At 45.7% G+C, this 24430-nt stretch overlaps 2 protein-coding genes across 3 annotated transcripts in view; both read left to right on the top strand.

Moving 5' to 3' along the window:
• The window catches only part of LOC125341923 (solute carrier family 22 member 5), a 28025-nt gene extending 11815 nt beyond the window's left edge, over nt 1-16210 (top strand). For both annotated transcript variants that reach the window (XM_048334052.1, XM_048334053.1), the window contains 8 exons: nt 3863-4017; nt 5203-5374; nt 6951-7077; nt 8874-8974; nt 11139-11353; nt 12709-12891; nt 14537-14672; nt 14973-16210. In XM_048334052.1, coding sequence (XP_048190009.1) covers nt 3863-4017; nt 5203-5374; nt 6951-7077; nt 8874-8974; nt 11139-11353; nt 12709-12891; nt 14537-14672; nt 14973-15060 — 1177 coding nt within the window. In that variant the 3' untranslated portion in view covers nt 15061-16210. The remainder of the gene's footprint in view (nt 1-3862; nt 4018-5202; nt 5375-6950; nt 7078-8873; nt 8975-11138; nt 11354-12708; nt 12892-14536; nt 14673-14972) is intronic.
• A 2195-nt stretch (nt 16211-18405) lies between these two features.
• Nucleotides 18406-24430, top strand: part of Rad50 (RAD50 double strand break repair protein) — a 161459-nt gene continuing 155434 nt past the window's right edge. Inside the window, exon 1 of the mRNA XM_048334051.1 lies at nt 18406-18548. The gene's annotated coding sequence lies outside the window, so the exon portion shown is untranslated. The remainder of the gene's footprint in view (nt 18549-24430) is intronic.

Raw genomic sequence — 24430 nt, forward strand, 5'->3', positions numbered from 1 at the left:
TCAAAGCTGAAGCTGCCACCTCCCACCAGATTGACTTGTTCCTCCTGTTTGTGGCACTCTCTCTGAAACAAAATCAAACAAAGCAGCCTTTTTTTTCCCTTAATTTTAAAGTGAGCACATAAACAGAAAAACACATAGAATTGATGTGTGACCTAGTGACTTATTCCAGGAAGTCAAGCAATATAAGTTTATTGCCTATCAAGATGCCCCATCCACCAGGGCTGATGACTCATGCCTATAATCCTAGTTACAGAAGAGACTAATATCTCCGGATGGATGGTCGGGGCAGAAAAGTCTATGAGACTCTTGTCTCCAAATAATCAGCAAAACAGCCAGAAGTGGTGGTGTGACTTTAGTGATAGAGCAACAGACTTGAATGGGGGGAAAATCCTAGTGAGAGCATGAGGGCCTGAGTTCAAGCCCCAATTGCACACACACACACACACACACACACAGCCCCACCCATGTGCCTCACCTCTTCCCTCCACAATTAGTAACCATGCTAAGCTGACTAATTACTTCCACATTGGTGTTGATCATAATCCTAAAAGACAGTCCTGAACTCCATAATCCCTGCAATCTAACATCCTGAAAAATCACAAATCTTAAGAGAAAAATCCTGAAAGTTGATACCCCCAAACTGAGATCCCTGGTGGAATAAAGGTTAAAGTAGAAAGCCCAATTGTAGGGAAGGGATTCATGCATTTTCATTTGTGTACCATGCTGGTTAGAACCCTGGGAAAGCATTGTTTGGGGCTTATCTGTGAAGGAGTTTCCAGAGGAGCGTGGAGGTGAGAGTCTCAGTGGGTGGAGTGGGAGAACTGCTGTGCAGACTCAGTGTGGACGTTTTCTCCAAGGAGAACATGTTCTCTAGGTCTTGATAGAAAAATGAAAACTATCGAATGCAGGACTTCTAACTATAGTTAATGATTAGGAAGGCCAGCCAGTTCTTATGGGGGCACCTCCCTTCTATTGCCTATAATCTATCCCTGTAGTGCATATTTTCATATGTCAGATTTAGTTGGTTTTTTTCCCCCAACTATGCTATTGTATTATATTGGTGCAAGGAATTAAACCCAGGGACTTGTAAATGTTAAGTATATATACCCTACCACCGAGCTACAGCTCCAGTTCCTCCAACTATTTTTTTTATTTTATTTGTTTTTACAACATTAGGGTTTGAACTCAGGGCCTCATTCTTGTTAGGCAGTCTGTCTATTACTTCAGCCACAACTCCAGCCCTGATTTTTTGTGTGTGCCCGTACTAGGGCCTGAACTTAGGGCCTACACACTGTCTCTGAGCTTTTTGGCTCAAGGCTAGTACTCTATACTTGAACCACAGCTCTACTTTTGGCTTTTTAGTGTTTAAATGAAAATTAGAGTTGGAAGCCCAGCTGGCTTCCAACATTACAATCCTCAGGTCTCAGCCTCCTGAATAAGCTAGGCGTATAGGCTTGAGCCACCAGTGCCTGGACAGCCCTATTCGTTGTTTGTTTTTCCCCTGGTTATTTTAGAGATAAGATCCCATGAACTTTTCTGCCCATGGTGGCCTTGAACCACAATCCTTCTGCTCTCAGCCTCCTGTAGTGAGAATTCCAGATGTGAACCACCAGCAACCAGCTCCTCCAAGTGTTTTAAATGATCAACATTGCTTTTTTATAATTCACTATTCTACCTGTTTCATCTTCACATAATTTTCTAATACTGGCGATGTAACTTCTATAAAGACTTTCAGAGACTCCACCAAAGTGCATTGTGTGTAAGCACTATACACAAAAATGTTGAAATTTCCTTAGTAAATTAAGAGATGTAATTTTGCACATCTGCATTTGGGAAAGATGAAATTTTACCAGATCTCAATTCCTTGGATGACCCATTGAAGCTCATAGTTAATCTTACCAAGAGGTTTAGGTTGTTGGACTTGGGGTATAGCTCAGTAATATGGGGCTTGACTAGCATGCGTGAAGCCCTGGTTTTATCCTTAGTACTGCAAAAGAAGGGGCTGGGAATGTAGCTTTGCAGTAGAGTGCTTGCCTAGCATGCATGCAGCCCTGGGTTCAATTCCTCAGCACCACATAAAAGAAAAAGCTGGGAGTGGAGCTGTGGCTCAAGTGGTACAGTGCTAGCTTTGAGCAAAAACAATCCAGGACAGTGCTCAGGCACTGAGTTCAAGCCTCAGAACTGGCGAGAGAGAGAGAGAGAGAGAGAATATCTTAGAATTGTCTGTCATGATTATTTCAGGTCACTGACTGACTTAGAAAGCTGGTTGCACACAATTACCAGGCAAGCATAATAATCTTCATGTATACATTTCACTTTTTTTGACCTGTTTTTTTCAACTATATTAACTGCTCTTAATTGTTCCATTCATAAGACTGTCATCAGTATACTTGAGTGTTTATGTATACAAAAATTACTTCATTGCCTATTTTAATATGTAAAGTGGCTTATTATGCTCTATAATGTCTTTGTCTCTCAAACCTCCCTTTTAAAATGTAAAGAAATGCTTTTTAAATATCTTAAGTAAAGCTGGATGCCAGTGGTTTATACCCATAATCCTAGCAACTCTGGAGGCTGTGGCTCAAATGGTAGAGAACTAGCCTCGAGCACAAAGAGGCTCAGGGATAACACCCAGGCCCTGAGTTCAAGCCCCAGGACCAGCAAAATAAATAAATAATATCTTAAATATCTAGGACTTTTTTTTCCATTTTACAAAAGAATATACTTTGTGTTTTACCCAGCTAATATCATATCACAACTATTATAGTGGAACTATTATAGTGGAATCATATGTATGATTACTATCTTTGTTGCTGTGTAGTCTACATAAGTATACACATTGTTTTATTGAGTCAACTTCATGCTTTTTTTTTTTTTTTGCCAGTCCTGGGGCTTGAAGTCAGGGCCTGTGCACTGCCCCTGAGCTCAAGGCTAGTACTCTATCTCTTGAGCCACAGTGCCACACTTCTGGCTATTTCTGTTTATGTGGTGCTGAGGAATCTGACCCAGGGCTTCATGCATGCTAGGCAAGCACTCTACTGCTAAGCCACATTCCCAGCCCCCTTTTTTTTAACTTTTATCATGCAAATGTGCATCCTTTGGCAAAAATTTAGTCTTGCCCATCCAAAAAATTCGATGTGTCTTTTATTCTACTTTAACTGAGCTGTTCCACCTGTAGAATTTCCCTATCTGGATTTTGCAGGTTATTCGTTCCTGGCTCACTTCAACCTATTCCTCTGTTCCCTGCATTTCTTGCAGAGAGGTAGCTGTATCCAAAGACTCAGGCTCAGGATTAGTTTCCCCTTTGGCAAGTTTAAAGAACACAAGCCATGTCCCCAGGATGATGTTGGCAGTCACTCATAGACAATGCTTCTGTGAGTTCATGAGGGACTAAAATAGTGACATTCTAGGTTTATCACTTTTCATCCAGTATTTGGATACCTACCTAAGAGTTTCTTCCTATCATCTTTTATTGGTTACTGTTCACATAGACAAAGAAATGCTTCTTTCTCTTTTCTTATCCGTCTCCATTTATCATGAATTGTTTCTATCACCTCCAAAGTTTTTTATAATGGCTGTGAATGTATGGATGTGAGCATAGTTCTATTCCCTTGTAGTCATTAGCACAATTATGTGCTACTACCCATAGAGTAACCCCGGTGCCCGGCTGTACGTTCATCCCAAGGACTTGGCATAGAGGAGAGGGCACGGGGGCTGGAAGTGAGACTAGACTGGAGCCAGGTACCCTGGCAACACTGTCCACAGCTGCTTCCTGCATGGGTCTGGGAAAGCCCATCTTGGTGAAGCCCATTCCTGCTGCCTTTCCTAGCAGGTTCTCTGTGACTCTCCTTTCCCTCCCCAGGTTTGGTCGGAAGAACGTGCTATTTGTGACCATGGGCATGCAGACAGGCTTCAGCTTCCTGCAGATCTTCTCAACGAACTTCGAGATGTATACCGTGCTGTTTGTCCTTGTAGGCATGGGCCAGATCTCCAACTATGTGGCAGCATTTGTCCTGGGTATGGCCTTCAGGTTGGAATTGAGTACTTCATCCTGTGTTTCACCGTCTTCCCACCACCTGCCTTTCTGCAGACAGCTGCCATGCCCCCTGCAGGGGGATGTGGTCTCTAGCAACACTCACCAGAGATTCCTAGTGAACCTAATTTGTCAGCCAGGAGATTGAGCCAGACAAGCGACTAACTTTGGGTCCAAAGTGACACAATAGCCTAACTTCTGATTTCCAGTTATTTTTCTGGACTCCAAGGTGTAGCACCTTGGTCTGATTAGTACTTGATGCCACTTGACTAAAACGCATCCATTTAAAAACAATTTGTACTAGAGGAGTTGAAGTGGCTAGGTGGTGTGAGGTGTAAAGCCACAACGGGCAGGCTGTTCAGGGAAAAGAACTGCCATCTCTGTCAAGGGTTATGGTCATTGATGTCTACCAACAAGAACAAACTAGTTCAGGTTCTGGTTCAGTGTCTGCCATGCAGGCTTTGGTTCAGAAATGTCAGCATATTCTCCCAGAAAAGTTGTCAGTCTCACTGTTAGGAGTCTGACCTAGAACTAATAAAATCTTTGGAGATTCTTGAGTTGTATTGTTAAAAGGATTATTTTTTTTCTTTTTACATTTAATAAAAAAATTTTTTTAAGCCAGTCCAGGGGCTTGGACTCGGCCTGAGCACTGTCCCTGGCTTCTTTTTGCTCAAGGCTAGCACTCTGCCACTTGAGCCACAGCGCCACTTCTGGCCGTTTTCTGTATATGTAGTGCTGGGGAATTGAACCCAGGGCCTCATGAATACAAGGCAAGCACTCTTGCCACTAGGCCATATCCCCAGCCCTAATAAAATTTTTTTTTTTTTCCTCAGAGGATAGTACTTAGCATGTGTGGCCTTAGGAATGACTTTGCCTGTAATGAATTCTTCCTCGTGAGGAGAGTAAACACTTTATATGGCATCTTTAGCATGTAGCCAAGAAAGCGATGACATTTTCATGAGAGGAATGTTGCCAAGAGGCCTCAGCAAGGCACCCCAGGAAATGGTCAGAGCAGGCTGGGTTCAGATCCAATTTCACCCTAAGGCTGGGGAATGTAGAGGTAATTCTGGCTGCTTCCTTGTCTCTGTGTTGCGAAATTACACCATGGAAGACAAGGAAATAACATGAACTACGGTGCTAACTACTGACTCCTCCTTTGTTTTGAACAGGAACAGAAATTCTTGGCAAGTCAGTTCGCATTTTATTTGCCACATTAGGGGTGTGCATATTTTATGCATTTGGCTACATGGTGCTGCCACTGTTTGCTTACTTCATCCGAGACTGGAGGATGCTGCTGCTGGCGCTGACTGGGCCAGGGGCCCTGTGTGCTGTGCTCTGGTGGTAAGTGTAGCCCTACCCCTAGTGCCCTCTCCTCACAGGGTAGCTACCCAGGCTTCCACTAGAGGGCAGCACGACTGCCTTCAGATCCTTGTTTGGGCTCCCAGAGACAGTAACTGTAGATGATTTATAAATTGTTTCAGAATGTCTTGAATACATTCTCCAGCATGTCAACAGCCTTGTTGTCAGCGCTCTGCTGCATTGATCTAAGTGCAAGGAACAGAAGTAGCTGTGAGAAAATTGGGGTCCAACATGACCTCTGGAGAGTTCTCACACCCCAGGACAAGTCAGAAGGGCCCTGGTTCCAAGTGTGTGCTCTTGAGACCTCATGCCGCGGGCATTGAGCAAGAAGAGGTGGTCCAAAAGTCAGAGGCTTGGCTGGCAACGTGGCGTAGTGGTAGAGTGCTTGCCTAGCATGCATGAAGCTCTGGGTTTGATTCCTCAGCACCACATACACAGAAAAAGCCAGAAGGGTGCTGTGGTTCAAGCAGTAGAGTGCTAGCCTTGAGCAAGAAGAAGCTCAGGGACAGTGCCCATGTCCTGAGTTCAAGCTCCAAGATTGGCAAGAGAAAAAATAAAAAAGAAGTGAGTCTTCAAGGGGGCTGCACCAAGAAAGGCAAGCCACGTGTGCACCTCTAAGAGTTGCACAGGCAAAGAGGTCATCCCATACTTAAGGGACATGGCAGAAGAGCTGAGGTGGGAATCATCCCTTAGAGTACAAAGAACATTTCGGGGCACAGAAGTGACCAAGATTTCAAGTGCCAAGTGCCATGATAATCCCCCCCTTATATGGGGGGAGTGCTGATTCTGGGGCTTGAGCTCAGGGCCTGGGTGCTATCCTTGAGGTGTTTTGTTGTGTTTCCACTCAAGGCTAGCACTCTACCACTTAAGCTACAGCTCCACTTCAGTTTTCGGTGGTTCATTGGAGATAAGCATTTCATGGACTTTTCTGCTCAGGCTGGCCTTGAACTTCAGTCCTCAGATCTCAGCCTCCTGAGTAGCTAGGATTCCAAGGCATGTGCCCCTGACACCTGGCAGTCATGCTGTTTTACATTGGGAGGCTGACAGGTCTATTTGACAAATCATGTATAGAGAAAATACAAATCATAAGATCAGAGAGAAGCTTCTGTAGGACAGGACAGGGCAGGGTCAGGAGCACACGTAGCCATTTCCTTAAAGCCCTGCAGAGGGCAGCACCACCCCTTTGAAACAGAGGTGGCCAGCCTATGTGGGGATCCCCTCGAGAGTACAGGGGCCTCTGAGTTTCATACACTGTACAGTCAGTGAAGTCCAGAGCTCACACCCCAAGTTATTGCTGGATGTAGACAATCTCTCCGTTTCTGGCTTGTGAACATCAGACATTCCACAAGGAAGTGGTGTGGTGGCTCAAGGGGTAAAGTGCTAGCCTTGAGCACAAAAAAGCTCTGAGTTTGAGCCCCACAACCACCACCTTCCCCTCCCCCCCAAAAAAAGAAGAAAAGAAAAGACATTCCACAAACTTAGCTCTGTATCTGAAACCTTATCTCTCACTTCGGCCATTGAGGAGAAGCCTCATAGGAATTGTACTTGTTACCTCCAGGTTTATCCCTGAGTCTCCCCGATGGCTCATCTCCCAGGGGCGATATAAGGAGGCAGAAGTGATCATCCGCAAGGCTGCAAAACTCAATGGAATCGTTGCACCCTCCACCATCTTTGACCCCAGTGAGGTAAGCACCACCTGCAATGGTTGAGAGGCCACAGTGACCAGGACTTGAGCTCAGCTGCTCCCCTGCCCCGCCCACAGGAGCCCAGCCCCTGTCCTGCCCAAGCCCCGGCTCTTCCCAGGGCAGACCTGTTAAAACCCAATAGCTGAGCAATAGGAATACCCCTTTCTCATAGTAGATGTTCATGCTTTATTTACTTACTGCCCAAGCAGTCACACATATTCATCATTGCCCTTAACATGAAATGCCCCTTATGAGACATAGGCTTTTTTGCAATGCCAACATTTTGAAAAAATCAGTGTTTCTGGGACTTCAGTAAATAACATAGAAAGCACAGGTAGATTTACAGTTGGAAGTGTTTAGTCTTGGGATTAGAGGCCTGGCTCAGTTGGTAGAACCCTGGCCAGTAAGCCAAAGCATCAGGTACTGAGTTCGACTTCCAGACTTGCACCGAGGGGGGGGGCTGTCCACTCTATCTTTACCCCTCCAGTGGCTAGTTGTTGCATATCATTTGGAGCCAGATCTTTTCTGATGTTCACTGCTTCTCTCTTCCCCACCCTTCCCTGCAAACCCTGTTCTCACTCTCTTGAGTAATTTCTTGGCTCTGCTGGCACCTGTTTCCTGCTTCTTCCTGTTACTCCCCCTCCCTTGTCTGCCACAGGTAGTCTTCCTCAGGCTCAACTATAAAGAAGACATTGGAAGCTGTAAATGCTGGAGGCGATAGCTCTGGAATAAATCGGTCTTTAGTCTGACAGGAAGACAAGGGATAGACTGTGGGAACAGCCACAAGCTGTCATAAGTGCTAAAGACATTGAGGGCTTGGGATGCAAACTCAGGGCTTGAGAGAGGAAAACCAGTTGCTATAGGCAACCAAGAGGCCAATGGCCACTGGCAGCCCTGCTGGCGTCTCCCTTAAGTGGTAGTCCAGCAACAGCTCCCACTCAGCATGTTCTGGAAAGGGCTCTAACACATGGGGGTCAGGACAGGAATGTGGCCGAGAGGGTTTTAAATGAGGTGGCCTTAGTGGCTTTTTAAGTGAGGGGTCAGTTTGGGCAAACCCCGAAACCCCATTGGCATCTCTGGAGAAATATGGCTACTTCAAGGGATCCTTTAAGTCTGAAGTTGACCTTCAGTTGAACTGCTAAACTTGGAGATTAAAAAAAACCCAAAAACCCACCAAGCTCCAAAGCTGGGTTTGCTTAAGAAAGCAACCTCAGTGTGTTTAGACGTGCAGTTTATTAATGGCCTTGACTGTGCCTAATTTCATAGGAAGTAACTCTGGGTGAAGCTCAGGTCAATTTTCCTGTTTTTCAATTTGAATTTTTTTTGTTCCTCCCCTGGAAGTAGACCAGTAACTCCATGGTATGAGAACTCAAAACATTTCGTTCTTTTTAAATGTCAGATCAATAAACTGCACGGCTAGTTTTTCTCTCTGACCCAGAAGGCAGGGAGCCAGCCTAGGGGAAGAGTGCCCTGAAGTTTCTGGAATGTGGTGGTGGTGGCTGGGGTGGTGCCCCCAGGGAGGTCAGCCAGGACCTTCTGTCTTTGCTGTGTCTTTTGAGGGACTAATCACCTCTCTCTTCTCCTCATTTGCATATGTTCTTGTTTGTAATTGAACAAGGCCTGTGGGAGCCTTCAGCTGCCCTATCTAGTCACTATACTTCCTGTTCTTTTTCCAAGGAAGAACCAGAAAAAGCTCCCGGAAATAGCTAAGATGTCCGATTTCAAGTATGGGACTTAGTACTCTTCAGTCTCTGACCTTCTCCCCATTCTCTGCCCTTCATTATGTGGTCCTGCAGTTACAAGACCTAAGTTCCAAGAAGCAGCAATCCCATCGCTTTCTGGACCTGCTCCGAACCCGGAACATCCGAATCATTACCATCATGACCATAATTCTGTGGTGCGTAAGTGAGACCTGCCTGAGGTGGTAGACATCCCTCAGGCCACAAATCAAAGCCTGTGTCATCGCAAAGTGCAAGGGATGTGTCTTGTGCTGGCTGGAAGAAGTGGGTATATCACAATTCTCAAGGTGATGGAATCTCAGAAGGAAAAGGAAAACTACCGCCAAGGCTCTTTGGGGCAATAGAGAGCTTTGGGAGCTTACCAGGTCCCGAGGTGAATCATTGCTCACTTTGGGTCCTTGTTTAGTTGTTCCAGGCCCCATCCCTTCCTGCCTAGTCACAGGTAGTGGCTGTGACAGGAGGGATTTTTAGGAAGGATCCAAGGAGAGGCACTTTTCCTTTTAGGTAAAAAGTTCTGCTAAGAGCTTCCTGGGAATGTGGAAGGCAGGACATGTCCCTTCTGGGATGCTCATGGACTGTCCTGAAGCCAAAGCCATAGCCTTAGATGTCCTCTCCAGTTTCCTTCTAAGGAGGCATCTTACAAGTACCAGGAAGGGATTGTGAGTTACCAAGGATAAATAACACATCTGAGTGTCTGAATAGCTTTGTCCAGACCCTTGGGATTATAACAGGCTACTCAAGCCTGCTGAGTGGGTTATGATAAGATGACTAGCTATTCAGGAGCCTGAGATTTGGGGAATCACAGTTCAAAGCCAGCCTGGGCAGGAAAGTGTGTGAGACTCATCTCTAATTCACCACCAGAAAACCTCATGACTGGCACAAAAAAAAAAAAAAAAAAGATGAGTGCGGATCAAAGACTTCATTTCTGAATCCTGGCTACTAGAATCAACCAACTTTGGGGCAGTCAGCCATTGTCGGGTACGATGAGTCACTCATTTCCCAGGAAATGCTTAGGATCTCTCAGGGTAACGCACTACTCCCAGGCTTTACCTCAGTCAGGATCAGCAAGTAACCTGCACCTGAGACTTGCCAGCCTCCAGTGAATTCCCTACTCCCACAGAGACTCACCTATCTGCTTTAGATTTCCCAAGAACTTATAGACACTGTACCAGCTGTGTCCTCCACCTACAGATGCATCCAAAACAGTATTGTTTCTGAACAGTGTGGGTCATTATCAGAGAACACTTAACTGAGAACAGGATCCAGGCCAGGCACCTTGGAGGGCATGCAGATGAGCAACAATGTTGTCCCACCATTTTGGGCTTCCTCTTGTTGTCACAAACATAGTGGGGCTTCCTCAGACTAGCTTTTTTTGGCTAGTCACCCAAGTCTGTTGGGGAGGGGGAGAGGTGTCTTTCTCCAGGTATTTGTCTAATACTTGCCTTATCCCTGTGTTTCTATAATGCCATCCATGTCTTCTGACTTACTTCATCCCTAGCTCCTGCATTTGCTGGGTTTGAGAGGCTCATAGGAAAGGAGGGGGCTTCTAGACATACTTCAGCTTAAGGGCATGTGTGAGTGCTATTGTAGGGCTTGAGCTCAGGGCCTGGAGACTGTCTCTGACCTTTTTTGCTCAAGGCTAGCACTCTGCCACTTGAGCTACAACCCACTTCATGCCTTTGGGGTAGGGGACAGTTAGCTGGAGATTAGAATATCACAGACTTTCCTACCTGGGCTGGCTTTGAACCTCAATCTCAGATTCCAGCCTCCTGAGTAGCTAGGATTACAGGCATGAGCCACCTGTGCCCGGCTAAGTTTTAAGTTTGTGGGTTTTTGGGTTTTTTTTTCTAGTCCTGAGGCTTAAACTCAGGGCCTTGGGCACAGTCCCTGAGCTTTTTTTGCTCAAGGCTAGCACTCTACTACTTGAGCCACAGCTCCACTTCTGACTTTTTCTGTGTATGTAGTACTGAGGAATCAAACCCAGGGCTTTGTGCATGCTAGGCAAGCACTCTACCACTAAGCCACATTCCCGGCCCCTCAGTTGAAGATTTTTAAATGTGAAAGGTTCCAATTTTTTTTCGTGAGTAAATCAATCTGAATTTTGTAAGCCCTGTTGCTGGGACATTTCCTTCACAGAATGCTCTGAAATCCAGTAAAGGATTCCCACTGTCCCACTTCATTCTATCAATAATGCACAAGGTTAGCTCTCTTGCTGCTCTCCCAGTCTCTGCTGAAAGAGGAGTTCGAAATCTTCTGAGAGAATTGCACAGGTTGGGCGAGGTGGAGGCTGCTTCTCCAGCTTTCTTCTGTGCTCTGTTGCAGGCTGACCATATCCGTGGGTTACTTTGGACTTTCCCTTGATACTCCTAACTTGCATGGGGACGTCTATGTGAACTGCTTCCTTTCGGCGGCAGTGGAAGTCCCAGCATATGTGTTGGCCTGGCTGCTACTGCAACATGTGCCCCGGCGCTATTCCATGGCCACGGCCCTCTTCCTGGGCGGCAGTGTCCTCCTCTTCGTGCAGCTGGTGCCCCAAGGTAGGGACCACGGGCATCGGCAGCCCCGATCTCTGTGGCGCCACCCACTCTCCACCAGGCTAACTTTCTCAGTTAACAGAATACAATCAATCCCATCACAGCTCTCCTGCATATGTGTGGTTTGGGGCCTAAAAATTAAGAGACAGTGCCTCATTGTTTATAGCCTGGGCTCTGGAAAGGAAGAAGGAATAACCATTGGGCTATTGGCTAATGTTTACTCTAGACCCAAGGTAATGTGATCACACTTGCTTTCCTATCCAGAATAAAGAGGAGGAAAGAAAGTCACCTCCATTACTTTTTCCCTAAACCTGGTCTCGTTTATTCATCCAGGAGCTTTGGGGTGCTTCCTGTGGGCTTGCTGCTAGGGATGCAGAGCCAACCCTAGATCCTCCTGGAGCTCACATCATAGTTGAAAAGACCAATAATGAATAAGCCAATAAAATGCTCGTTCAGATTGTGTTACATTCTGTGAATCCAAGAAAATCTTGGTGGGGAACTAGTTAACAGAGTAGTCATCAACAGCATCTCTTATCGGGGGGTGCGCTTCAGCAGACATGGGCTTGAAGTGACAGAATATCCTGGGAGGCATTTACAGAAGAAGAGACACTGAAGGCATAGACCCCCACAGGGTGTGAGCCCCCAGCACACTTGAGGACAAAGAGGGCGCTAGTAATCAATGAAAGGGAAAAGAGGGAGGAAAGGTCTCAGGGGCCATTGACAGGACTGTCCTTGTAAACTACCTGGTATCCCACTGATGGGCAGAAAGAACCCTTTCTGACAATTTCTAAAACAGATGGTGGGCCCTCACACAGTGCCCAGAGTATTTGGTGCACCTGCAGGTTTCAGTCCAGGAGGGAATGTAGGGCTTCTCACCAGAGCTCTGAGGACCCCTCAGATCAGTGTGTCTTACTTGGAGGATGAGATAGATGGGAGGATGACAGTGAATTCTCCAGCCAATGTAAAGTTCTTGTTAAATCCCACAGTTTCTACGGGGTGAAGTTCTGGGGTGACAGCTCATTCCCTAACAGATTTGCTTGTGATGACTTGTGGATCGGCAGGCAGGCGGATTGGGCTGTGGGAGGCTAACTCATGGCCTCAAGGTTGAGGAAAATGAATGTATGTCCTCCCACAGCTTCAGGTCCCCCCAATATCCTTTCAGTGATCAACTTAGAAATCTTGGCTCTGACCCCCACCCCCCTCTCAGAATTGGAAGGTATAGAATCTGACCCAATCCCTACTCCCCAAAATCAGGGGAGAAAGTAAATTTATTTCAGGCTGAACAAGAATGGAACTCTTGCTGGCAACATGCAGGAAGCTGGTACCCATGGTTGCTTTGTTTTCCTTTGTCTCTCCAGACCTGCATTATTTGGCTACCATCCTGGTGATGGTGGGTAAGTTTGGAGTCACCGCTGCCTTTTCCATGGTTTATGTGTACACTGCCGAGTTGTACCCCACTGTGGTCAGAAACATGGGTGTAGGCGTCAGCTCCACGGCGTCCCGCCTGGGCAGCATCTTGTCTCCATACTTCATTTACTTGGGTAAGTACGATGGACCAGGGGCATAGTGAGTGATGAGATGAAAACATTTAATTGGCTTTAGTGTGAGCCAGAAGGGAGCTGAGCAGACAATAATTGTTTTTCTGCAAACAAGATCCATCCTGTCCCAGATCTGTGGCCAGGAGGGCGCTTGGCCAGGTGGACTTGGAGGGAGGCGCCTATTTGCAAATGGAAAACACCAACAGACTAGCTAGAAATGGACGAGGACGTTTGAGAGGTTTATGTTTTAGCTTCCCCAGACCCCCACATCAGAATGTGTCATTTCTTAATCCTAAAACAGTATAGGATGCTTTAAGGAACCAGTGTATTTAATTGGAGAAATTTCTTCCTGGACTCCAGAGCATAAGGAGGGATGTCCATCTAAGGGGTCTGATAAGTGGAATGATTGTAATTTGGAACACTTTACAGAGTGGTCTTATACCATTTTATGTAGCAGGACACCAATTTTCTCCTCCTCAAAAAAATATTTCCTGGGCTGGGGATATGGCCTAGTGGCAAGAGTGCCTGCCTCGGATACACGAGGCCCTAGGTTCGATTCCCCAGCACCACATATACAGAAAACCGCCAGAAGCGGTGCTGTGGCTCAAGCGGCAGAGTGCTAGCCTTGAGCGAGAAGAAGCCAAGGACAGTGCTCAGGCCCTGAGTTCAAGGCCCAGGACTGGCAAAAAAAAAAAAAAATATTTCCTGCCGGGCACCAGTGACTCATGGAATTCTCGGGAAGCTGGAATCTGAAATCTCTTGGTTGAAGCCAGTCTGGGCAGGAAAACCCATAGGACTCTTTTTTTTTTTTTTTTTTTTTTTTTTTGCCAGTCATGTGGCTTGGACTCAGGGCCTGAGCACTGTCCCTGGCTTCTTTTTTTGCTCAAGGCTAGCACTTTGCCACTTGAGCCACAGCGCCTCTTCTGGCCGGTTTCCATATATGTGGTGCTGGGGAATTGAACCCAGGGCTTCATGTATATGAGGCAAGCACTCTTGCCACTAGGCCATATTCCCAGCCCCCATAGGACTCTTACCTACAATTAAGAACCAGAAAACCAGAAGTGTTGCTGTGGCTCAAAGTAGTGGAAGTGCTATCCTTGAGCATAAAAGCTCAGAGACAAGTGCCCAGGCCTTGAGTTCAAGCCCCACAACCAACCAAAAAAAAAATCCTTGCAGCAGCTGCATCCCCTGCACCCCGCGGCCAGTCTTTCTTGAGTAGCACTTATCCCTGGGAATACCCAAGCTGCTCTGTGGCAGGTTGCACCAATCTAACAGGCCGTGACACCTTCCATTCTTGCCTGAAAGAACACCAAACGGGTGTGACCCCGCTTCAGGATGAAGTCACTCCTGTCCCTGGCCACCTGCCTCGTGTTCCCTGGAAACTCATCACTGGGAAATAGGAATAACCCTCATGGCTCAGCTCCTCTGCTTTCTACATTGTGGAGGCACTGCTGTATCTTGGGGTGTGGCTGTGCTAGCTCTGAGTTCTAAGGCTGTCCGGGTAGTTTGGTAGCTTAGTCTGTGGGAGGCGCTGAAGCTAACATGGAAGATCGATCCCTTTCACAGTGTCCTGGAAACATAAAAGGTTAAGAGTGAGACCAAGTCTCATTGAAGCCTGGGGCCTGGGCCTCTGTCTGCTCTGCTGCAGGTGCCTATGACCGGTTCCTACCCTACATTCTTATGGGAAGCCTCACCATCTTGACAGCCATCCTCACCTTGTTCTTCCCGGAGAGCTTCGGCATCCCTCTCCCAGACACCATTGACCAGATGCTAAGAGTCAAAGGGTAAGGAGGCCCCCATACTCCCAGTGTAGATGCACTGTTTGCACTAGCACCCCCTGCGGGGGGGGTGATAAATGATGACAGTGGTCTACACCAGTGTGGACATATTTCCATGGCAAAAGAAGCTCTGTGGTAGAGAGAGACCTGGAGAAGCCTTTCAAAATCTGTTATATGATTTTTTTCTTTTCCTAAGTGAAGTTATTTTCATCTCTGGTTGTTTGATTGGGGGGTAGGTTGGTTTTGAAACTGTTGGACATCTTCTGAAGATTTGTGGCTAACCATTTGTTTTGCTTGTCTTAATAGAATAAAATACAGACATGCCCCAAGTCACACAAGAATATTAAAAGACGGTGAAGAAAGCCCTACAGTTCTTAAAAGCACAGCCTTTTAACACACTTCTAGTGGCTAAAAAGCTGAAGAGGAAAGCCTGCATCTTGTGTGAGAAACGCTGAGTCCTTCAATGACCAAGGGCTTTGCTGTTTTTCCCGCTAACCTTGTGTCTGACTTGGTCAAAGCTGGGCACCCACACCCAAGAGGAGTGGAAGGTTCTGGAGGCCCACCTTTCCTCCAAGAGATATGATGGCTACCTGAAGACAGCTTCTTCATCCCGATTGTCAACCATGATGGACTGGGCACTTCGGGGGAAGTTAATGATTCACTAGAATTGGTGAGATCTGGAGGAATAGAAAAAAGAAACTTTTTAGTTTTAGATTTGGTTACCCTGATAAAGCTAGAGGTCTGCATTTTTCTCCCTCCTTTCTAATGGTGGACCTTAGAGGAAAGCGCTAACTGCAGGCTGAGGGTGGAACTCAGTGGTAGAGCACTTGCCTCGCATGCACAAGGCCCTGGGTTTAATGCCCAGCACTGCAAGGAAACAACAAAAAATATTTTGTCAGAAAGGAAACAGTTCCACAGAGAGTTTGATTTTTCCCCCCCCACTTTTCCTCAGTTACAAAGGCCAACATGGGGGGATTGTTATGACTCTACAGCAGAAGAGCGCAGGATCTAGGGAACCCTAAAGGTAATTAAGATGGACAGGACAGATGTGTTGACTGTGACCATTCAGTCTGACTGCTGGGTGGACTTGTTTACATCTGATCAAAGCACTGGGACGTCTAGGCCCATGAGAAATGCATTGTTGAATCATTTATTCTTGTTTTTTCACTACTGTGTCAATCAGACTTCCTGGCTATTCTAGCTACCTGTGGTTTGAAGGAAATGTGAGCACTTGTCTCTCCTCTCAGAGCTGAATTGAGAAGGTTTTATTTTGCTGTTTTTTTTTTTAAATTTTGTCTGTTTGTTGTTATGTCTCCTCCCTAAGTTATTTTCCCTTCAGTAGAGACTTGGGAACAGCCCATGGCTCAGCCTCCTAGTTTGTGTCTCTCCTTTCAACCCAGAACCACTCTGGAACTAGTCCACAGTTGCCACTTGCACAAAGCCTTCTCAGCCTTAGCCACTAGCACTTCTCCAAGTGCCAAACAAACAAAACAGTGTCATTGTCATATGTTCTCCTGTTGTGATACCTAATCATAGGGAATTTTTTTTTTTTGGTCAGTCCTAGGCCTTGAACTCAGGGCCTGAGCACTGTCCCTGGCTTCTTTTTTGCTCAAGGCTAGCACTCTGCCACTTGAGCCACAGCGCCCCTTCTGGCCATTTTCTGTATATGTGGTGCTGAGGAATCGAACCCAGGGCCTCGTGTATACGAGGCAAGCACTCTTGCCACTAGGCCATATTCCCAGCCCCGGGAATTTTTTTTTTAAAGACGAAGAAGCAGTATAAATCATTTTAGGTTTTTCCGAGTTGCTCGCTTTGGTCATGTAGCAGCATTACCGGAGGTCTTTTGTGTTCAGTGTAATTGTCTTCTCTTCCAATTATTGTTACCATGGTACTCCTGAAGTGTATGCTTCATCTGCTTAAAAAAAACACAAAAACTGAATTTTTTGATAGCTACTGAAGTGCCTTGGGAAATCAGAATGTTTTAATAAAATGATTTTTTTTAAATAATAGTAACTGCCTACAATCTTTGTTTCCAGAATTCGGCAAGTCGTTGCCTTCCGCACTGTCTCCCATGACTCCTCTCACTCTACATTGGGTTTATTCTAGCAGTGGTTTGGGGTTCTATTGTAAGGTTAATATTAGTCCCTGTAGATTAGAAATCTTCATACTAATCACCAAATATGAACCATACCATTCTTCTCAGCCTGAGTTCCCTCCCCTCAAACACTTTATGCAAAAGCAGCTTGAGTAACACTGCTTTCATCCAATTAAGAACTGTCCTATAATAAGGCAGGTTTGTTCAAAGACTTGTCTTTGATTCTCTCCTCCACTCACCCCTCTTGTTTTCCTTCATTCTACAGACCCAAAGCATCCTCTTCCATAGGGGAAACATGGGTTGTTTTTCTAATTCATCCTTTCATATCGCCTTTCCCCTACCCCATCCCCCACCTGCTTCTAAAGGAAGTGTTAAAATCACATCAGTCACAGACCAAGGCCTCCATCATTCAGGGACCATGCCAATTTAAACATGTAAAAACCAAAGGAAGTAGGCAAGTTAAACCGTTTATTTTTTTTTTCTGCTCCAGTTTTCAGACTTCTCTGTACTCTATGACAACTCGTATATTTGCTTGACAACATGCAGCTAATTGTGTTTGGGAGTACAGAATTTTTCAGGTTACCAGTGGCTCATACTTATAATCCTAGCTACTTAGAAGTCTGAGATCTGAGGATCACAGTTCGATGCCAGCCCAGGCAGGAAAGATCACAAAACTCTTATTTCCCATTAAGCACCCAAAACAAAACAAGTGGAGCTGTGTTTCAAGGGCTAGCCTTGAATGAAAAGGCGAAGGGACAGTGCCCAGGCCCCGAGTTCAAGCACCACTTACAGGTATGCAAAAATAAAAGCAGAGTCTTGTCAATGCTTTCCAACACCAATCCTTGCACAGTGACTTCCAGATCCCCGAGAAGTCCTGATTACTGTCATCCACCCCTAGAGGAAGGAACTAAGACTAACTAGTGAAGTACTGTGTTCCAAGTACTGCCAACAAGAGACAAGGCCAGGGCTTGCTTTACCCCTTGGGCACACGGATGCGCACCGCTTGGCCCAAGGAATCCAAGGGCTTGCTGCTTCAGGTTTTGCAATCAAGGACCGGGTTTCCCATCAACCACATGGTTGAGTGAACTTCTCTGCTGACCTAGGATGCCCTTCACGGTCAGGTCCTGTCCAACAGGACCCCCCACACACACACACACCTCCCAAGGGCTTAGTTCCCAGGCACCCTGTCCAACACACACCTCCTCAAGCCACACCTGCAATCAGGTGCCAGCCTGCTTGCCACCGACCCAGCAGGCCCAAGTGAGCTCTGGAGGGGGCAGGGGGGAGGGGGAAGCAGCCCGGCTGGACCAGCCTATGTGAGGATCCGTTGCCCTGAGTGGCCTTGGGCCACGCGCCGATCCCAACTCTTGGGAGGCAGAGCGTCAGGCGCACAGCGGGGCGCGCTCTCGATGACGTCCACGGGCTCAGGTGCGCGCGCCCCGAGCTCACGCGCGCTCTCGGTGAAGCCCCCGGCTCCAGCGTGCGCGGCCCCGCCTTCCCGAAGCCGCACGCCCCGAGCTCTCGCGCGCTCTCGAGGACGCCCTCCTCCCCTCCCCCCGCCCCCCCTCGCCGCCCCACGGGCTCGGGCGCGCGCGCCGCCCGCCTGTGTTCGCTTTCGCTTTCGCTTTCGCTTTCCCGCCGCGGTGGATGGGGAGAAAACACCACGGCTGTGGGTGTCGGGAGCCGGCGGCACCGCGGCGAGGCCGAAAGGCCGAGGGGGCGCCGAGCGCGGCAGCTGACCTAGAACCCGGGTCCCTCGGCCAGGGCGGCCCGCGTCGGCGCGGGAGGTAAGCGCAGCTCCGGGGCGGCCGCCTCTCGGGCTCCTCCTTGCGGACCGGGCGGTCGGGACGCCCGGCGGCCTCTCGGCGGGGGCCTCTCGGCGGGGTCTCGGAGGCCTCGGGCGGGCCGGGCCGGGCCCCCGCGGGAAGCCCTAGGGACGGCGTGCCCGGGCCGCGGGGGGCCCAGCGCCGCGGAGGGCGGTGGGGCGTCGGGCCGCCGGGCACGCGGGGCCCGGTCTGTAACCCACCGGCTTCTTGGGTTTCGGTAGATAAATAAATAAATTAGTAAATAATAAATAAACAACAAAACAAAAAAAAAGTCAGAGTGGGAGGATGTGCGTGGCTCACGCTTGTTATCTACTCAGGAAGCCGAGTCCTGAGGTTCAAAGCCAGCCCGGGTAGACAAAAGCCTCCAAATGCTTCTATCTACTATTAAAAAAAAAAGCTGGAAGGGAGGCGTGGCTCGAGTGGTAGAAAACCCAACCGTGAGTTAAAAAAACAAGCATGGCCTGAGTTACACACACACACACACACACACACACACACACACACGAGAAACCCTTTCCCTAATGAAGATTATATTTTTTTCCTACATTTTCTCCTACTGCATAGGTTTTCCCCCCTCCCCTTCACGTATTCATATTGATCCAACTGTATTTTGTTGTTGTTGTTTTACTGTGATTTTATTTGTTTAGTCATTGCCATTCCTTGAACTTGAACTCGGGGCCTGGGTACTGTCCCTGAGGTTTCCCCCACCCCGCTCAAGGCTAGCACTCACACTTCTACTTCTGTTTTGGTAGTTTATTTGGAGGTAAGAGTCTTACAGGCCTGCAATCCATAGATGTCAGCCTCCTGAGTAGCTGGAATTACAGGCCTGAGCCCCTGGAGCCTGCCTTTTGGGGGGGGGGGGAGGGGGCAGGTCCTGGGGCTTGAACGCAGGGCCTGGGCTCTGTCCCTGAGCCTCTCTGTGCTCAAAGCTAGCACTCTACCTCTTGAGCCACAGCACCCCTTCCAGCTTTTTCTGTATATGTGGTACTGAGGAATCGAACCCAGGGTTTCATGCATGCTAGGCAAGCACCCTACCACTGAGCCACCTTCCCAACCTTTTCATAGAGTTTTAAATTTCAAAAACTTTAAAAAAGCTCTTATGTTAACTTCATTAAGATAATACTTAGATCCAGTGATGTGGCTAAAGGATATGTTATTTTGTTACATTATTGTCTGTACACTTTTCTTTCCTTGTTTTTGATTGGTTGAATAGTATATGGAAAATGTATCCATTGTTTTTAGGTTGCTCTAGCCATCTACAGATCTTGCTGGACTCCTTCATTCTGATAGTTTTCCTTGGTTCGTATGTAAATAATTTCAAGAGTTGCAAATATTAACAACTTTCGCTTCTATGTGTTTTCCTTTTTAAATATCTTCTCATTGTGTTTTCTGCTTCTACAATTCTAGTACACAATGAGGGTGACAGCAAAAGTCTTGTTCCATTTCTTTTTTTTAATGTATCTTTAAATAATTGTGCGAAGAGATTTCAATTCAATGTGTCAATTTCTGAGTACAATGTCTTGTTGCATTTCCTAAAAGAGAGTAGATGCTGTGCTATTATTAAATAGTATTGAGTTAGCAGTGAGTTTGTAGATAATAGCCTTATCAAGTAAAAGAAATTGCTATTCAGCTGGATGCTAGTGTCTCACACCTGTAATCCTAGCTACTCAGGAGGCTGAGATCTTAGGATTGTGGTTTGAAACCAGCCCAGGCAGAAAAGTCCCAGTGAGACTCTTATTTCCAGTTAACCACTCAAAAAACAGAAGTGTGGCTCAAGGTGGTATGGTGCAAGCCTTGAGCAAAAGCGCTCAGTGACAGCGCCCAGGCCCTGAGTTCAAGCCCCTTTACTGGCACCAAAAGAGAGAGAGAAGTAGTTCTCTTCTTTTCTTGGGACTTGAGATCGGAGGAAAGTAAAGAAAATTCCAAGTGCTACTTTCTAGTAAATGTTTTGTAGAATATGTCATATATAGTGACTAAAGCAGAGAATAAGCTACAAAACAAAGAAGGGAGGATGGGTTGGTCATTCTGGTTTTGTAAAAGTTTTGGTTTTGCTTTGGGATTTTAATCATGAATAACTATCCAACTTTCTCAAATGCTCATTGAGTTCTGGCCCGATGTTCACGTGATCTCTCCTCCTGCCAACTTATAGTAACCTAAAGTTAGGCAGTGTTTCCTCAGGCTTCTATTTTCAGCAACTCATTTAAAGCAGAGATGATCTGTTCCTTGGGAGTTAGAAGAATGCACTTTTAAAACCTTCTTGGCTTGAGACTTTATGAAAAGGAAAGCTTAAAATTATTTTCATTTTTTAAATCAGGCATGGTGGTGCGCCTTGTAATCTCAGCATATAGGAGACAGAGGCTGGAAGATACTGAGTTCAAGGCCAGCCCGGGTTAATAGTGAATTCTGCCTTAATTTTTTTAAAGTTTCTTTACATTTAATAATTCTTTACATTTTTGCCAGTTTTAGAAAAGTTTATTTTCTTAATAATTATTTTTCTGCATTTTAAAATGCATTGCTTCCTACTATTTATATTAGTAGTAGTAGTAGTAATTATTTTGTACCAGTATTGAGGCTTGAACAAGTGCTTGGGAACTCTCCCTCAACCTTTTTTCTTTTTTCTTTGCCAGTCCTGGGGCTTGAACTCAGGGCCTGAGCACTGTCCTTGGCTTCTTTTTGCTCAAGGCTAGCACTCTGCCACTTGAGCCACAGCGTCACTTCTGGCTTTTTCTGTGTATGTGGTGCTGAAGAATCAAACCCAGGGCTTCATGCATGCTAGGCAAGCAGTCTACCACCACTAAGCCACATTCCTAGCCTCTCCTTCAGCTCTATGCCACTGAACCACAGATCCACTTCCCGCTTTTCAGTAGTTATTTGGAGATAAGTCTCAGGTTTATCTTTCCCAGCTAGCTGTCTTAAATTGTAATTGTTTTTTATTTGTTGTATTTACTGTTTATTGTTGTATTTATGATTTTTTCTTTATTTTTAAATCTACCACTTTTTATAAGTCTCCTTAGAGCTTTTATCTGTTTTAAAGTAAATCTTGGGGTGGTTTTTTTTTTAATCACCTTTATTTTTTGTCCTTTACTTCACTGATGTTTTCTTTTAATACTTAGTGTTCATTTCTTTGTTTCTTTGGTTACATGCATTTTGTAGGAGATGGAAACAGTGTAGACATTTGTAAAGTGAGATGGGAATCTCACTTCAGCCTCCCCAAAACCAGCTTTCTATAATTATAAACCATATTAGCATGCTCTTCTGGACCTTTTCCTATCTTTTGCAAACATTTACTACAACTTTCCAAACTTTGAAAGTCATCTGTGGTATTTTTACATGCACATATCTACTAAAATGAAATGTTATCATTTCAGTTGAATGACATACAAATATTTTCTACTCATGGGAATTAGATCGAAAGTCTTAATTGTGTGTGTGCGCGCGCCTGTGTGCTTGAACTCAGGACCTTGTCTTATAACTTGGCTTTTTCATTCTTGGCTGGCATTCTACCACTTGAGCTACACTTCGAGTTGCCTTTTTTTTTTTCCTGGTTAGTTGGAGCTAAGAGTCTCGCAGACTTTTCTGCTCCAGCCTTATATTTCCGCCTTCTGTGTAGCTAGGATTACAGGTATAAGTAAGTCACTAGCACCTGGCTTGAAAGTCTTGATCTTTTAGTAGTAGAATTTAATTCTTCATTATTTCAACACTGGGGTTAAACTCAGCACCTATGCTTGCCAGATCGGAGCTGAACCAGTGAGCCACACAATTCCAGATCATTTTATATTTAGTTTGGTCACCGGTATACCTGGTCTTACTTTTGTCCTTTTCTTTTGCCATATATCTTTTAACTCTGCATTCATCAAGATGCCTTTGTTTTCTCCCTCCCCCTCCTCTTCCTCCACGTCTTTAAAATTTTTTTTTATTGTTATTACAAAAGTACTATACAGGGGCTGGGAATGTGGCTTAGTGGTAGAGTGCTTGCCTAGCATGCATGAAGCCCTGGGTTTGATTCCTCAGCACCACATAAACAGAAAAAAAGCCAGAAATGACACTGTGACTCAAGTGGTAGAGTGCTAGCCTTAAGCAAAAAGAAGCCAAGACCAGTGCTCGGGCCTTGAGTTCAAGCCCCAGGACGGGCAAAAAAAAAAAAGGTAATATACAAAAGGGTTACAGTTTCATAGTCTGGTAATGCGTACATTTTAGGCAATGTCTCTCCTCTGTTTTTGAGATGGGTCTCTCACTGTGTTTCCTAACCAGGATTACAGGTATGCACCACCACACCTGGTTTTCCTTCCTTCCTTTTTATTTAGATATCTGGAAAATTCTTAGAAGAGGCCATCATTTGATTTTTAAACATTAACATATTTTCCTTAAATGGCAAAAATTAATCAGACTTTATACCCTCTTTTCACACATAAGAAACCTTTTTGCATATTTTCACTTTTCTTCCTTATCTTTCCCCAACAGGCACATACACAGGATTTACCCAAGAATTTAAAAAATAATAATAATCTGGAAGTTGCACACCAGTGGCTCGCACCTATAATTCTTGCTACTCAGGAGGTTAAGATCTGAGGGTGTCAGTTTGAAGCCAGCGTGTGTAGGAAAGTCTGTGAGACTCTTATCTCTAATCAGATTAACTTCCAAAAAGCTGGAAATGGAGCTGTGGCTTTAGGGATAACACTCAGGCCCTGAGTTTAAGCCCCATTACTGCAAGACACACACAAAGATTGTGTGTGTGTGTGTGTGTGTGTGTGTGTGTGTACATGTCTATATTCTGGATGCTTTCAATTGTCACTGATTCTACACCCTTTTTGTATTTTTGTAATCTTAACAATTTCACTGATAATCTTATATTTGTGCAATTGACTATAACAAATAAACTGACATGAAAAGTTTGTAGTGGATGGTATCTTTTGAGCCATGCTCCTCTGGGACTTATTTCCCAAAAGCATACTTTGAAATCCATGCTGTTCGAATCCTTGTTTGACCTTTGCTGGCACAAAGACACTGAACTATTTGCAAGTGCTACAGTCACTTCCTCATGTTATACTGAGTTTACTTTAGCTTTGCTTAAGCCAAGCACAATATCAGTTTGTGTAAACTTGGGTCATTACATTAACTGAAGGTTCACATAATAGCCCTGCCCCTATAAGCAGAAAGACTGGCTTAGAGGAGTATGAAGGTAGCCTTTGAAAATTTAGCTGCTAAATAATTTAAACTAGAAAGCTTAAAAGTTTTCCTTTTTTCTTTTTTTTGTACTTGTCTTGGGGCTTGGGGCTTGAACTTGGGACCTGCATGCTCAAGGCTGGTACTCTACCACTTAAACCACTGCTCTACCTCTGACCTTTTGCTGATTAATTGAAGACAATCTTGACTTAATTGAAGATCAGACTTTCTTGCCTCTGGCTTGAAACCGTGATCCTCAGATCTCAGCCTCCTGAGTAGCTAGAATTGCAGGCTTGAGCCACTGTTTCTAATTCCATACTGGCTAGGACCATTTTTTTTTCTTGCCAGTCCTGGTGCTTGAACTCAGGGCCTGAGCACTGTCCCTGGCTTCTTTTTGCTCAAGGGTAGCACTCTGCCACTTGAGCCACAGCGCCACTTCTGGCTTTTTCTATATATGTAGTGCTGAGGAATCGAACCCAGGGCTTCATGTATAGGAGGCAAGCACTCTACCACTAGGCCATATTCCCAGCGCCCAGGACCTTTGCCTATCTGCTCAGCTCTGTTTCCCAGTTCCAGGGCAGCGTCTGCCCTGTAACAAGCACTCTCTAAATATTTGGAGGAATAAATCATCAGCCAGATGCTAAGATTTTCCTACAGTTTCCATTTGTGACCCTTCTTTG

The sequence above is a fragment of the Perognathus longimembris genome, chromosome 25 (assembly GCF_023159225.1).
Source record: "Perognathus longimembris pacificus isolate PPM17 chromosome 25, ASM2315922v1, whole genome shotgun sequence".
NCBI lineage: Eukaryota > Metazoa > Chordata > Mammalia > Rodentia > Heteromyidae > Perognathus > Perognathus longimembris.